The sequence below is a fragment of the Corvus moneduloides genome, chromosome Z (genome assembly GCF_009650955.1).
Source record: "Corvus moneduloides isolate bCorMon1 chromosome Z, bCorMon1.pri, whole genome shotgun sequence".
Taxonomy (NCBI): Eukaryota; Metazoa; Chordata; class Aves; order Passeriformes; family Corvidae; genus Corvus; species Corvus moneduloides.
In genome coordinates, this window is record NC_045511.1 from 28,932,942 (window position 1) to 28,949,001 (window position 16,060).

Genomic DNA, 16,060 nt, shown 5'->3' on the forward strand with positions numbered 1-16,060 from the left:
TGAAGTCAGGATCTCCTGGCTCAAAGAAGCTTTCCCTCCTGCAATTCCCAAAGTACAAGCAACTACAACAGCTCAGGAGGTACAAAACATCCCCAGCAGCAAGAACACTTGGATCTTGCTAGTCCTGATTCAAACTGGCCAAGTTGACACAAATTAATCCAGTCACATGGCCACTGTACAACCTTGTATTCAAACAGGAATCTCTCCTCCCCAAACTCTCCCTTCACTATGCTCCCAAGCTAACAGGATAACATTTGGACTCTGCAACAGCACAAGATATCTTCTCCTCCAAAACTACCTGGGCCAAAGCAGACTCTGCTTGTAGCTTCTCCTACAGTGTAGGGCAGAAAAAGACAACAGAATCAAAAGCAGAACACATAACTAAAAGGAGCTCAGAAGAGACTGTCGGAGATGAACAAAGGTAACACAAGATGTAGCAGACTGTATTAGGCATAGCCAGAAAGGGGTGACATCTACTTAATTTTATTTCATGCATTACAAATCTTTAAGTGCTATAAAATACTTCCTGGCCTTACAGTAACTAACTTGGAGAAAACTCTAAGTGCTCTTTTTGCTCTGCCTGAGGCAAAGTGCCTCTGCCTTTTAGGGAAGCGCCACTTAAAAAAACGCAACTCATCTGCACATACAAAAAAGGGAAGGCCCAAGCACAGCTGCTCTTCAATTTCTGAGTCACAGCAGGACGGCTTGGCACTTCTCTCCTCTGCACAACAGACCCTTGATTGCACATGGAACTCATACAGGTTGACTGGGGCAGGACGTGCCTGCTTTCTGTGGATCTCCCAGAAAGAGCAGGCACCGCGGCAGGATTAAGCTGTTGCGCTGCTCTGTGCCACTTCACAGCTACGCCGCCACTGCCATTTCCATTCAGCGCCAGGCTGACTTCCAACCCAGCCCGGCTTGGAGTCCTCCCCCTGCAGAGGATTACCTCCACAATCACAGCTCCGGTGGACTTAGCACAGCCACAATGAGCAACAGCAAACACTTTCTCACCACCATCAGCTGACAGCCCAGGGCAGCCGAAAACAACACAGAAAGAAATGATGGGGCAGCAGCTGACTAAGCCACCCAGATTAGAGAGGCTCAAACGGGGCTGAAAACCAGCATGTACCGCTAACCCAGCAGAACTGCAGCTCCAGCCCTCATCTCAATTCATCCAAACACGGTCAGGTGGCTCCTGGCTCTGAGCACGCTGAGAAAGGACACAAACACTGACGCTGCAACACAGAAGTCAGGCAAGAGGGAAAGAGCAGTCACCTGCAGACAACCATGACCCTCAACACGCACATCACCTGTCCCTGTGCACAAACTTGCACTGGCCACAATAGCTCCCTCCTGGGCCCAGGCAACAGCCCCACACTCCCTTGCTGTGACACCTTTGGCTGCATTTCCTCCCAGAAGACATAAAAGCAGGCCAAGAGCACAGGCTAGCTATCCAAAAAGGCAAAATGTCATCCATCTCCTTCCTTGGGTACCATCCCACGTTCAGACTTCACCTTCTGCAAGGGCAGGAGCCTGGATTCCCACTGGATCCCAAAAGGCACTACTTGCATGGCAGCATCGAAAGGTCCATCACACTTCATTTCCTCTCACTCGCGCACACACGAACACATGCACACACTGACCTGTTTACCACAGTGACGTGCCTCTGCATGGGGATTTCTTTAGGTGGTCCGCTCCCAGCAGCTGAAGGTAAGGCAGACCGGGCACTCTCCGCAACAGGTTTCACACCTCCACATGCTACTTCTCTGCCTCGGGGCAGGCGAGGAACAGGCCTCTTACTGCCTTCTTCCGGCACGCTCAAAGACCGGGGCTGTCGCAAAGTTCCTTTGGGCTTTCCTAAAGAGTTTGCAGATGCATCCATGAGTAGCATTCTCCTCCACCCAGTCTACCTCCACCTCCCCAGGCACCTCCTGTACTGCCATCCAAAGGGTTTCTTCTCTACTCTGGCTTGTGGGCACCTGAACTCCCACCACACAGCAGAGGTGACCAAGTAACACCGACAGGGGAACACACCATGCTAGCATTCAGGCCACACTGGGATAAACAAGCTCTTGGTGACTTCACTGTTTATGTGCTGCATGAATTTTGGAGGTCACAAACACTTCCAAGGGGATTGATGTGCAAGACAGTGTATCAACCTGCCTTTATAATCCCTGTCGTTAAACTGGAATACGAGCCACCAGTTCAGCTTCCCAACCAGCATCCTTCCAGAAGCAGCAAACACTTCATTACAGACAACAAGGGGGGAATACACACAAACTATGAGACCCACTGTTGCTCCAAGCTGCCAACCTGCAAGCAGATGGGTCTTGCCTGGACTTAATCCTGGGCCTGATTCTGGGCCCAGTTCCACAGTCACACAACAGCACTACAGTGAGGAAAACCTGATACACACTTTTAGAAATACACTGCTACAGCAGCTTATGCATAAGGTAAGAGGTAAAAAGAGCCAGAAATGGGCATCGGAACTTTTGTGGCACTGTGGCACTGGCATCAGCAACACGAGCCACTGAAACAGCCGCAGTGATGCTGCAGGGACTCCTTCTTGCTGTGAGGGCATGGCTCAATTCTCCCACTCCACAATGGGCCAACGCCATCCTTAAAGAACAAGCAGGCTCATTGCCACATTTCTTGCCTGCATCTCAACTGTGTTTCTCACAGAAGCAGGAGCACGTGAAAGTGAAGCCAAGCATCTGCCAAGAACTTTTTTTCCCAGATCACTCACATCTCACATACACATTTGAGAAGGCCTTTCTCTCTGATCACAGCTTTCAGACATAAGCACCCTTTCAAGAACACTCATCCTCCCAGGAGCTCTCCACCTGGACCATGTAACTTATGGCCATTAGTGACACACACTCACAGACAAGGCTTTTGCTGCAGCAGCTACACAGCTCTTTCATAGAGGCAGGCCCTCTAGAGCTGCCTATGGCTTACCTGATAAACTGACTGGAGACGTGTTCTTCAGCCTCATCTGACAGTTCACCTGCCGGACTGTTTTCTTCTTGGAACTCCTCTGTCGGGCTACCAGTTGAGCAACTCGCACAGTTTCACTGCAACTAACAGCATGGCAAATGACCTTGTCGGAGGAGGAAGGGGATAGGGGAAAAAGCAGTCAGTGAGACCCATGCTTACCCACAGCTCCCAGAATCACTTGTATCCCTTACCAAGCCTGTAACTGCTGGATCATGCAGGCCGGCAAGCAGTTGAAGAAAGGCTTCAGCAGCAGATACAGATCTTGGAGACATCACTCTCCTTTTGTGAAACCCCAGAAGAAACCTCAGAAATCAGCAAAGCAGACAACCAGAACCTCTCCATCACCTTTCCACATTAGGTTGCACCCCTCTAAGAAACAGCCTGGTTTCTAACTCACATCCCACAGGCCCACAGTCTTGCTTTTTAACTCTGGGAAGACATGGGGTTGCAGCCTGTCCTTGCTCCTGCTGCCAAGGCTCACTAGAGTCTCTGGCACCACGCTGACCCTGGGGAGCAGAGCTGTCTTTGCCCCACTTACCAAAGAAACTGCACAACCATCCTGGCTGCACCAATCACCTTGGAGGCACTGGGTTGACCCCCAACAACAGCCCAGCCTTGGACAAGCCCACAGCTATCGCCCCACCCAAATTCATGGCATCTTGCCTCAACATCCCCTCACCACAGGCCATCCCTTGGATGGATACAGAAACTTAGCCTCGGCAAGACCCCAAACTGTGTGCCTAGCACGCACTTTGTCTCACAAAGAAGATGCAAGCCCAAACTTTTGAGCCATTCAACTGCTGCAAAGGCAGCTGGATGAGTACTCCTCCAGGACTCCATAAGGACACAGGCAGTCGCCCCAAAAGCATGAAGTTAAAAATGGAAGTCTGTGGTCTCAGCCATGTTCTGTGGTGGTGGCAGAGACTGACAAAGGGCCCCTTTCTCAGCAGTGCCAAGGGGGCAGCACTGCTATCTCACTAGCCATGGCCTCCAACAAACTACCAGAGAGAACAATTTTGCACAGGAGCAGGGCAAGAGAAACTCAGGGGCTTGACCAGCAGCTCCGAAATTTAGCAAACAGCAGCTCCAAAAACCATCCTTTCTCACAACCAAGACACGGCAAACAAAGCAGAAAAACAACAAAAGCAAGAGACTGCTAAACAGCAACAGCTTGTCCCAGGGATCTTCTCAAGTCTCCCAGCGTGACCCAAACAGCCCAGGAAAAGATGGGCAATGGATGACAACACCAGAAACCAGGCAACTCCTCCAGCCATGCTCTCCAGCTCATCCTTCCCCCTCCTCTTCCTCCTCCTTTGCTGCACACCCAGCACCTTTGCTGGGCTGGCTCAACACAGAGCCACTGCAGGGAGGGCCTCTCCTTCAGTGAGGCCCTCCCTGTCTTGTCTCCTAGGACAGCTCTCCTAACCCAGGAACTCCTGCTTAGAAATCAGACAGTGTACTGCTGCACAGTCAGCACTGATAAAAACAGCAAACCAGCAGCCTCACCACTGTAGTGATTAAATGCCAGGAATCACAGAAAAATTGAGGCTGGAAGACATTGCTACAGTCCATGTCATACAGCATCTTTGCTCAAAGCGGCATGAACTGCACCTAGTTACTCAGTCAGGTGGTGGAATATCTCCAAGGACAGAGAACTCTCAACCACTCTGGACTTTTTCCATTGTTTAGCCAGCCTCACTGTAAAAAAGTGTGGGGTTTAATGGGTACATGGGACTGCTTTTATTTCATTCTGCTTCTGCTGTCTCGTCTGTTCACTGAATACCAATGAGAACTGGAGATGGAGTCTGGCTCCACCTTTTTTTTTACTCCCTTCAACAGACATTAGTACATACGGGTAAGACTCCCCTGAGCTTTCTCTTTTCCAGCACAAACAATTCCTGCTCTCTGATCCCTGCATCAGAGACATTCCTGCCCCTTCATAATCTTCAGTCATTCAATGAACTTGCTTCAGTGTGTCCATGTCTGTCTTGTTCTGGGAAGCTTAGAACAGGATGTTGTTTCACTGCTGCTGAGCAGAGGGGAATAATCACTCCCATCAGAGTACTGGCAACACTCTTCCTAGTGAATCACAGCATGCTGTTGGTCTCCCTTGCTACAATGGCACACCCGCTGCTCCTTTGGTGAGTTCTGGTGGGTGAACTTTGCACCCACCAGAACTCCAGGGAATTTCTTTGCCAAGCTACTTTTCAGCTGGTCAGCCCCAAAACTATACAGGAACATGAGGTTATTCTTCCCCAGGTGCAGGACCTGGCATTTCCCTATACTGAACTTCACAGTGTTCCTGATGCTCCATTTCTCCAGCTTCTTGAGATTCCTCTGAACAACAAGCACACCCATCTGCTCTATCAGTCTCTCCTGTCATCTACAAATTTGCTGAGGATGATCTCTGTCCCATCACCTAGGTCATTCATGAACATGTTAGACAGCAGTTCCTGCGCATCTACTCCCAGGGCACATCACTTTTAAGTCGTCTCCCAATGGGTTTTGTGCCACTGTTATGGAAGAGGATATTACAAGCCTTATTAAAATTCAGATAAACCACATCCAATGCTCTCCATTCAACCAATCATCTCATTTTGGAAGGGTATTAACTTGGCTACGTATGATTTTCACTTCATAGATCCATACTGACTTGCCTTCTTAAAAGTGTCTGGAATAGCTTTCCAGGATTAGATGCTCAACAACTTTTGCACAGTTCAACATCAGGCTGATCAGCCTGAAGTTCCTCCTTCCCACCCTTTCTGGTGAAGGGTGGTGCTTTCTTTTAGTCCTCAGGAACCTCCCACAAACTACCATGACCTTTCCAGGGTAACTGACACCTCTGGGTGCACTGCAACAAACCCACAGACTTGTGCACGTTCAGTTTTTTCAAATGTTCCCTATCCTAATCCTCCCCCAAAAAGTCTAAGACTTCCTTGCCCTGCCACTTTCCTCTGGATATTTCTATAGTATCTCTGTATCCCTTCCAGCTCACCCAATTCTGCTTCTTTATCCTGTGTGCATACTTATAATGGCAGATTTAAATCAGAAGCTCCTTCTTCACCCATGTGTACCCTCTCCAACCTTGCTTAAGAGAGAGACTTTGTCATACAGCAGCCTGTACCTGAATCATAACCCATCTTGGTGAAAGGTGAACCTGAAATCCTTCACTTTTCACCCTTTCACAGATGGCTGGGCAACAGTTTGAGTACGGATTTGATAAGACTTTAGTGAAGTGAAACACAGCAAAAGGCTGAAGGTCTTAATTTGCTGTACCTTCTTTCTTTTAGTTCTTCTGTTGTCCCTGTATTTTCCTCCCATTGCCTGTACACTTAACCAGCTATTTTAAGGACTTTTTGGAAGCACGTTCTCAGAATTGGCAGTGCTTTGGGAACTGTTCTGTAGGGGATGGCACTTCGTCTTGGTCTTCAAGTTGTTCAAATAATCAATAGTAAATACAGTCTTTCTTAGGCTCATGCATGTTTGTTTGGGGAGGATCTGTACAAGCTTCCCAGGCTGCTTCTCCCTGCTCCCACCTCATGCATGCTTCCTTCTTATGGTTCAATTTTTGTCAGCGCTCCTGCCCCCTTTGCTTTTTTCCCCCAACTGTTGGGACAGACTATTCTTGAAACTGGAGGAAGCAATCCTTGAAAGCCTACTACCTCTCCTGGATCATTCTTCTCTTCAGGAATGTATTCCCTGAGTCTTCCAAGCAGATTCCTGAACAGGCCAAAGTCTACTCTCCCAAAGTCCTGCATTGTTGATCCTACTTTTTCCTTTGTTCCCCTCCTTTCAGGCTCTCAGACACCACCATCTTGCCACAGACAGCGCTCTTCCCAGCCTTTACATCTGCAACTGTTGTTCCTTGTTTTCAAGGACCATGTCCAGCAAAGCAACTCTCCTCATTGATTCATCGCATGTGTCAGGATGCTGAGAGCAGCAGACCCCAGAAACATCCTGGATTGCTCATGCTTGGATGTCTTGTCCCTACAGCAGGTATGGCAGTGGCCGAAGTCCCCTGTGAGGATCAGAGCCTGCAAATGTAAGGCTTCTGGCACTTGTCAAAAGAAGGCATCACCTGCTTTATCTACCACTTCTTTCCACCTAAGACATTCCTAACAGATAGCCACCACGTTGCCCATACACTGGTCTATCCACTACTCATAAGCTCTTGCTGTCTCATCATCTGTCCCAAAGAGAGAGCTCTCAGTGTCCCCACTGGTCCCAAACGTGGAAGGTCTCATGGGAACTCCTCCTACTTACCACTGCAGCACATAACTCCTCAGGCTGTGTCAACCCACAGCAGCATGCTGGCTGTGACAACAACTCTCCATGACTTCAAATGAGATCACAGCCCTGAACAACACAAAGATCTCCAGTTTCTCCTGGCTGTATCCCAAGCTGTGGACAGTCTTGTACTGGCACTTCAGAGAGGTGCCCAGTTGTGCCCACTTCCAGAAAAGCATATCAGAGCCTTCCTCAAACTCCTAGCTAACAGGAGCGGATGAATGGGATAGATCAACTTGAGCCTTATTCTCAAAGTCTCAATATAAAAGGTTTTTTGTCCCTATACAGTTTATCATAATTTTATAAATTAACATTTTTTCATCTTTGGTACATTTCAGGTTTTTCCTGTCACTAAATGTTCTAAGTAATTTTCAGCATTTCCTTCCCTTGTTTTCACATCATAGTGATAAAGTTTAACAAAATGGTTTGAATTAGAATGAATTCAGGTGAAAAAAGGGATGGGGTAGATGAGCAGAGCAAAGCAGTCTTCAAAATTTTCCATTTGAAGGGGCTTAATTATTTAAGTCAAAGTTTTCTTAGAGGAAGGTGCAACTACACACGTCTTGTAAATGAATATGAAGCAAAGCAAAGTAAGGTTTCTTGAAATGATGCAACCACCTGTTGCAGGTGCACAGTATTTCAACGAGCCCCCTCGCAGTGTTTTCTGTATACTGAACTTAATTCTCATCTTCTGTGGAAACTGGAAGACATACCTACTGCACGAAGAGAAAGTCATCAGCTTTCATCTTTCCTGCATTCAAGACAACTAAATTAGTGTTCAGTAGCAAGAGCAACAAGGGACAATTTTTATCACTGCCTTCCCAAAATAATCAGTCTGTTCAGCTTCAGTTACCTAGCTAATATTCACCTCCCACAAATACTTAAGGCAGCATGTAACATGGCACTTTGAGATCAACTTGTATTACTTACTACCTACTTTGTACTATTCCTTTTTGAATGCATTTCTTGTAGTATGCCTTGGACAGCTGCCCTTACAGTAAGGAAAGTCCTTTCAAGACTATCTATACTGCAGTCAGGATCATCAGCTGCTACCAGACCCCTGGATGTGCATGTCTTTGCCCTGCCCCATTATCCACAAAGGGATTAAAGAAGAGGCAAGGGTCTTCACAGACATTTTGGAGGTCAGGGTACTCAGGTGCCATGAAGAGAGACTGGCTGACTGCGTGTTCTTGCAGCAGCCTTAGGTGGACTCTGAGCTACGGTATCAGCCTATAATGGAGCTCAAGTACTCTGGAGAAAGGTGAACAAAGAGCACAGGCTTATAATGACACATAGCCTAGGTCCTGTATCAGGAAACCACATGGCAGCAGTCCCAGGTAGCTTACCAGCCCACATCGGTGCATAATCACACCCGCCACCCTCTGCTTAATGTCTGCCATGGGGACACTATGGACCGTGGCAACAGGAGGGTCATCAAACACTAATGTGGTCTCAGTCTTTGCACATCTCCTGCCTCCCAGGAGTTCAACAAGCTGCTTCAGTCATGCAGAGCAGAGCTGGAACTTCTGAACCCAAGTGAGTCCTCCTCACATACCTCAAGACCCCTGTTTAATCACTTTCTCCTTTTTCACCTCCTAAAGCCACATTTCACTCTCTTGTAACAGCTGCCACAAAGAAGTCACTGCCTCTAGTGCTATCCAAGAGTTCACAAGGTTTTCAGCACACATCGTATTAGTGGATAAACAAGGCTCTCAAGGGAATGGGAGGATACCAGATTACACCCTGCAAGGCCCTAGTTAGAAACAGATGGCTATCTGCCAGAACCACCACGAGGAAGCATTTAATTGCAGGATCACAAATGTTCCCAGACCTGAGGTACCTGCAATCCTGTTACTGATGTAGCTGCAGGTGAAGCAGGCTTTGGAGAAAGGGAAAAAGAATCCCAAACTTGCTTATCTGCTGTAAAAGGACAAATTCTGATGTAAATATGCAGAAAGGGAACCTGTTGCTTAAAAACAGCAACATTTCCAGGTATCAGGACAAAACCCAGGATACCTCTCACCATATTCTCATAACACAGCTAATGAGGGAGAACTGGATCAGGCCATCCTGATCCAGCTGAACAAACAAGGAAGCTCAGCCTTAAGTCCTGTCTCTTCACACCTGCTACGACAGCAATACATAGTGTCAAACATCCACTAGCTTTTTGCTCTGCCCCAGGCTACAAAGACTTCAGGAACCCAGACACAGCTCCAACAAGGGAGAGGCTTCAAGCTTTCCATCCTCTCCAAGTCACACAGCTACACTAGCTGTCAAGAGACACATTCTGACTTCAAACCAGGAAGTCCAGACTATGGGGCAAAGAGGTTTGTGGTCCTAGCAAGCTGCTTCCAAGGTGGCAGCCACCAAGAGACAGGCTAGTGCAGCAAGAGCGAGGAATAAGGGACAACTCTTCTACCACATCAATTCTCTGCTACGATTTGCTTCTCCTCCTTGATCTGTGTGATGACTCTTTATCCCTTGCACGCTTGCCAAGCTGAGACACTGCAACTCTTGCAGCAAGGCACCTTGCTTACATGGGCTCTTCCTCACTTCAGCACGTATTTGCATTCTTGTTGCACTGCAACCCATAACAAACAAGAATCATAAGTCCAAAGCAAGCACTGTCACGCTTATAAGCAACAGCACCTAAGAGTTTCACTGTAGGAAAAAAATAATGCTAAACGCCACTGAGAAGAGATGATTAACACACACAAGTTAACCTTCTTTAACGTCCCAGGACAAGACACTAATAATCTCCTCCAAAGTCAGAAATGCTAAGAAAGGGCCCAGAGCTCTACGGTCACACAAATGATCTTTGCAAACAGAATTCACATTTCCAGGAAAAAGCCCTGCAACTTTACACCTTTTGCATACACAACTCTGCGTCTGGAATGCAGAGGCAGGAAAATAAGGAGCATTTAGTATCTCATGTCACAGCTTCCACTTCTCCCAGAATTAATGCACCATATGCATGCTACAGAAATCCACAGCACAAAAGGAGGTAAAACATTAACACTTTGCAAACACAAATGCCATTCTGAACCGTAAGTGATTCTTACCTCTCCCATTTTGTTCTCTTCCATTCTGACCACTCCTGGGATACTCTCCAAGTATCCTTCCAGTGTGTCATATCCTAGGTGCCTGAAGGGAATCAACTCATTGGTCAGGGATCTGTATTCACTCTGAAGTTCTGACAAACGTATGCCGTTTTTAAAGGCATGAAGAACAGCTCGCAGAGCTTTTGCAACAAGTTCTGGCTCCTGCATCTTCACCTATACCCCTGCCTCCAAAAGAAAAAAGGGGAAAAAAAGCATTTTTACATACACAGGCTAAAACCACCAGCTTTTATTATTCAAGCTCCCTCCCCCAACAAGCTAGAATTCAGCAACTCCATGGCTCATCTTTGGAGACTGTGATACTTCTGGGCAGACATGTAGGGCCATGGTTGTGCAAGTCAAGCATAACATGGTATGGAATACACGGGGCATGATGTCAAAAAGTGCTGACAAAGGAGCACAGTAGCCATCATGCAGAAGTTCGCTCTGTCAGACAACCACAAGATAGCACATAGCTAGAAGAGGGGCAGGGGCTGCTAAGCAATTGACCCACCACAGGCAAGTACTGGATACTGCACCTGGGACAGGGCAATTCTGGTTGTGTGTATAACTGGGGAATGTGAGGCACTCTGGAAAGCAGCCTGGGGGTCCTGCCAATGGGAAGCTGAATACGAGCCAGCAGTGCCCTGGCAGCCAGGAGGGCCACCCATGTCCTGGGGTGCATCAGGCACAGCATCACCAGCCAGGCAAGAGAGGGGATTGTCCTGCTCTGCACTGGGGTGGCCTCACCTCGAGTTCTGGGGGCAGTTCTGGGTGCCACAATATAAGAAAGACACTGAGCTCTTAGAGAGCGTCCAAATGGGGGCAACGAAGACGGTGAAGGGCCTTGAGGGGAAGCCATATGAGGAATGGCTGAGGTCACTTGGTCTGTTCAGCCTGGAGGAGGCTGAGGAGAGACTTCACAGCAGTTACAACTTCCTTGTGAGGAGGAGGAGCAGACACTGACATCTAGACTCTTGTGACCAGTTAGAGGACCCAAGGGAATGGCCTGAAGTTGTATCAGGGGAGGTTTAGGTTGGGTATCAGGAGAAGGTTCTTCACCCAGAGTGTGGCTGAGCACTAAAGCAGGCTCCCCAGGGAAGCGGCCACAGCACATGGTGTGATTTGTTGAGTCTCCTGCACAGGGCCAGGAGTTGGATTGCAATGATCCTGTGGGTCCCTTCCAACTCAGGATATTCTGTGAGTCAATGACACCTTACCACCTGCAGGGCTAGAACTTCGCCTGAAAGTGAGAAAAGGCACAACCACGACCCCCTGCCACAGCACCCCGCATTCCATGGGGTGTCCCTCTACGAAGGCCATAGCTGCTCCGCCTGCCCCTGAGGCAGCACCTGCACCAATGCCCACAGGTCAGCTCCACTATGGAAACCATATGCATAAGGGGCATGCAATCTCTTACCAACAAGTGCACAACACTTCGACTCCACAGACTCTTCAGAGAGAAAACAAAACTTAAGTCCCCAGGCACATGATCCTCTGACACTGGAATTTTGCTCTGGCCTTCTCTTTTTTCAACCTGTGTTGCTCATGTCTGGTAGGGCCATGGGATGCCCAGAGCCTGCCCCAGGGATATGCACTGCATGACCACCCCACTGGGCTCTGCCAGGGCACAGAGCCTTCTCAGCCTCGATCAAGGGACAGGTCTCTTCCGGGGACATGACATGGTGCTTGCTCAGGCCTGCCTGGCGGCCACCTCACACACCTCCACAGCCCCCGGGCACGTCTCAGTGCTCTGTGACACCTCTTGGCTGCTCCCTGAACAGCTCAATGCTCTTTCTGCAGCCACGCTAAGTGGAAGGCCTGAACCTGCCTTTTATCTTTGTGCAATGCATTTCATTCACATCTACAGATTCATTCCATCAGCTCTGAAGAAAGACTGCTTTATCTACCTCACGCTCATGATTATACCCTTACAAATCTCTCATTTATAGACCCCCATCAAGGTACATCATTAGCATAGCTAAGTATCAATCTACTGATACACTCCTTCATACGACATCTCTAACTATGTACGTGCCCTCTGCATGTGCTGCATATAAATATTTTGCTATCTGAGTACTTCCTGGTACAAGGAAGCAGGAGCTGCAACACTGAACAAAATGGCAGCTCCCTCCCACAAAATGGTAGCAGAAACCTTCCAGACAGGCCTCCGGCCCAGGAAGTCTGGGCGGCGCGGGAGGCGGTTTCAAAGCGCGAGCCAGCGCTGCCTAAAGCCCTCCCAGCCCCCAACTCACAGACCTGCACACACTCGGGGCCTCTCCAGGACACCCAGCTACGCCCATGGAACGCTGGCAAGCGCCAGGCACAAGTGCTGCTGGGAGGCTCTCTGCTCCCAGGTGGGCATCCTCCTGCCAGGCGCTCCACAGGGACACTCCCGCCACAGGAACCTCTGCTGGAGGTTGCCACTGGACCAGAGCCACACAGGGCTCTCGCACAACCCGAGAACAACCCTGCTCCCAAAGCGGGTGCTGCACACAGGCTCCAGTCCAGCACTGAGCACAGCACACCGGTGCACCTCAAACACCTCATCTTCACCCCCAGCAACTAATGTGCAACATGAGCAGAGACACTGCTTCGGGAGAAGGCCACCTCACTCTCCTCAAGATGCTCCAGCTCAAGGCACAACACCAGAGCTGCCCACCTCCAGCACACCAAGGCGAGCGACTGCTGCCCATGTACCTGCGCAAGGCTCTCCCAAATCTGCAGTGCGGCCACGAGGGACCCCGTGAAAGGCTGGTCTGCACTGCTCTCTGCAGAAGCGGCCCCTCTCCCATCACCGCTTCCCTTCCTGGGGAAGTCACCTTGGGCAACAACACACCAAGTCCAAAAGGAAGAGAAATCCCAACCCTCAGCACATTTCAGATGCCACCACACACACTTCAGCCTCTCCCTTCCTGCACCCAACTTCACCATGGACGGCCCGGCTCTGGGGCCAGGCAAGGAGGCACAGCATCGAGTCCTTTTCTGCGCCAGTCCTTGAACAGTTTCACTTTGTGCACACACAGCACTTTACTAACCCAACCGCATCTCTCGCTCTCTACACTTAGATTTGCACACAGGTACACCCATGTCCCTATACCCATACAGACAGCACTGCCAATACATGGCTTCACACACACACGGTTCCTTAACCCTGCAATTTCTGCCCTTCCTGGTCCAGCGCGTTTCACTGACCGATCCTGCAACAATCCCTCAGCAACAGCTGCCCCCACAGCATCCTCTGCTCAACTACAGGCACAGCCCAGGAGGAGGAGCACATGCTGAGCCTGAACATCTCCACACAGCAATGGGCACATCTACACTGGGCACTTGTATCCTTCTCTCATCCTTCCAGAGACTTTGCAGCTGGTGCACTCATCTTCAAAGAGTGAGAAGATGTGGTTGCCACCTGCTAAGAAAAAGACACAGGAGGTTCATATCTGCTTTGGACCCCCTCAGTTTCAAGGTGATGTCATGCACCACAGAATCGTGTAAGTGGTGTAAAGTCCTGATCTACAAAAAAAATCCGAAACACCCAAGCATTAAGAACTACAGCAAAAAATGCAGCTCTGTCTACAACTGTGTTTCAAGCCACATTCATTCATGAGACATGGAAAAATTGATGAGAAACTTTCTGGGGCCTTTTTCTCTACTCTTTTAAATAATACACCCAGTTTCTTGTTTGGTTAACACGGCTCTTGAGAGTTCTCTTGCCTAAACCTCCTAAGTTCCTCTTCCTGCTCAGGAAAAATTAATTATTTAATTATAATTAAATTATATCCACTACATCCAAAGAGTGATGAAGAAAATTTAAAATAACCTGGGATTGCAGTTTCAAAAGTTGGTTCAAAAGAAGAAATTTCACTAAAAAAAGAAACGGAGGATCGTGGGGGAATGACATCATGTCAGTATCAGACAGGTTAGTTGTATACTAATACAATAGTCGAGTTGTATCAGAAATAGCAAACGTCATATTGTAAAGTCTATCCTCCTAAACTATATTGTAAGGAGTAGTCACGAGGACAAGTTAAACGAGGCGACAGATACTAGGGTACAAAGGTTAAACTGAACCCAGTCTCAACCCACACCTTACAATCTTCCCATTCCTAGTCACCAATTACGCAGAAGACTTGCAAGGCAGTAATGGTGACTACTCCGATACATTAACAGAAAGCTACACAGCTCAGAGTAGCTTCCGACGGTTTTCAAAAATCGTTTTTTAGTTCAGCTGCTTTAACATTAGGTCATTCAGCAGTTATGGCATTTTCCCGGCGGTTCACTGCCTCCAGACAGCAGGACACTTGACTGGAAACAGAGCCCGAGCCGCCTCACCATCACCAAGTCAGCGCACGTCGCTCAAACCACCTCTGCCAGAATCTGAACCGAAACTTTCTTCAGTATGCTCAAAACAGACAATCCGCGCTACGGATAATTAGCCAGGCTACGGAAAAAAGGAAATGCGGACAGGTCTCTCGCAGGGAGGAATGCACCCCCTGGCAGCCTCGCTTTTAGCAGACTACAAACACTCCCCTCAGGAACACAGGTCTCCGAAAGCAGAAAGCATCCACTAACCCACTGAAGACGGGACACTTTCTCTGTCACCGCGCAGACACTGAGGAGAAGTAGCCTCCCGCTGGCTGGCAGCGCCCGTCCCCCCGCGCTGCCTCTCCTCTCAGACCGCGAGGACTTACGCCTGTCGGGGTTCGGCTTCTTCCTCTCCACTTCCTCCACCGGGGGCTTTCAGGCACCGGCCAAAGCGTCTTCCCGTGCTGCTGCCGCAGCCGCCGGAGGCCGGGCCGAAGCCGGGCAGAGCCGCCGCTTCCCTGCGCGGGGCCGGGCACTGAGGGGCCGCGCGGGCGCTCCCACCGCCACCGCCCAACCGGCCCGGGCCGCCCCCTCCCCCCCGCCGCCGCCTCCGCCCCGCCCGCTCCAGCCCCGGGCGCCTGCGCGCCACCCGTGCCCTGCCACGCCCGGGAAGGGCCGCGCGGCCGCGGGAGCGGGGCGGGACTCGCTCGGCCGGGGTCGCACCCTTGCCGCTTCAGGTCGTCGTGCCCTCTTCGCACGGAGCCGGTGAAGCCTCAGTCCTGTCACATGGCTGCAGCCAAAGTCGCCTTCCAGAGGGAGCAGCTGAGGAATAACAGCTCTGTGCTTTTCTTCTGCAGAGATTCAGAGAATGTTCAGGGGTTAGAAAGGACCTTAACGATCATCTAGTCCAAGCCTGCCTGTCATGGGCAGGGACACCTTCTACTAGAACAAGTTGCTCAAGGCCTTATCCAACGTGGCCTTGAACACTGCCAGGGTTGGGGCATCCACAGCCTTCCTGGGCAGCCTGTCTCAGTGTCTCACCACCTTCACAGCAAAAAATTTCCTCCTAATACCTAACCTAAATTTCCCCTTTTTTAGTTTGTTCCTGATTATCCTTGTCCTGCCACTACAGTTCCTGACAAAATGCCTTTTTGACTTCCCTATACAACCCTTCAGATACTGGTTGCAATGAGGTTTTCACACAACTTTGTCTTCTTCAGGTTGAACAGTCCCCAGCTTTCTCAGCTTGTCTTCACAGGGAAGATGCTCCAGTCCTTTTAGCAACTTAGCGGCCCTCCTGTGGACTTATTCCAACAGTTCCATGTCTTTCTTATGTTGTGGGCACCAGAACTGCATGCAGTACTCCTGCATCT

General features: G+C 49.4%; 1 protein-coding gene across 7 annotated transcripts in view; it reads right to left on the reverse strand.

Annotated features, from left to right (window-relative positions):
• TDRD7 (tudor domain containing 7) overlaps positions 1-15,275 on the reverse strand; it is a 47,361-nt gene extending 32,086 nt beyond the window's left edge. For 3 of the 7 annotated variants that reach the window (XM_032096287.1, XM_032096285.1, XM_032096283.1), the window contains exons 1-4: positions 15,074-15,265; positions 10,347-10,571; positions 2,959-3,100; positions 1,644-1,857 (exon numbers count right to left, since the gene is read on the reverse strand). In XM_032096287.1, the coding sequence (XP_031952178.1) occupies positions 1,644-1,857; positions 2,959-3,100; positions 10,347-10,553 (563 nt within the window). In that variant the 5' untranslated portion in view covers positions 10,554-10,571; positions 15,074-15,265. Of the gene's footprint in view, positions 1-1,643; positions 1,858-2,958; positions 3,101-10,346; positions 10,572-15,073 lie in introns of all 7 variants that reach the window. The other 4 variants (XM_032096284.1, XM_032096286.1, XM_032096288.1 and 1 more) reach the window with 4 other exon arrangements.
• Positions 15,276-16,060: the final 785 nt, after the last annotated feature.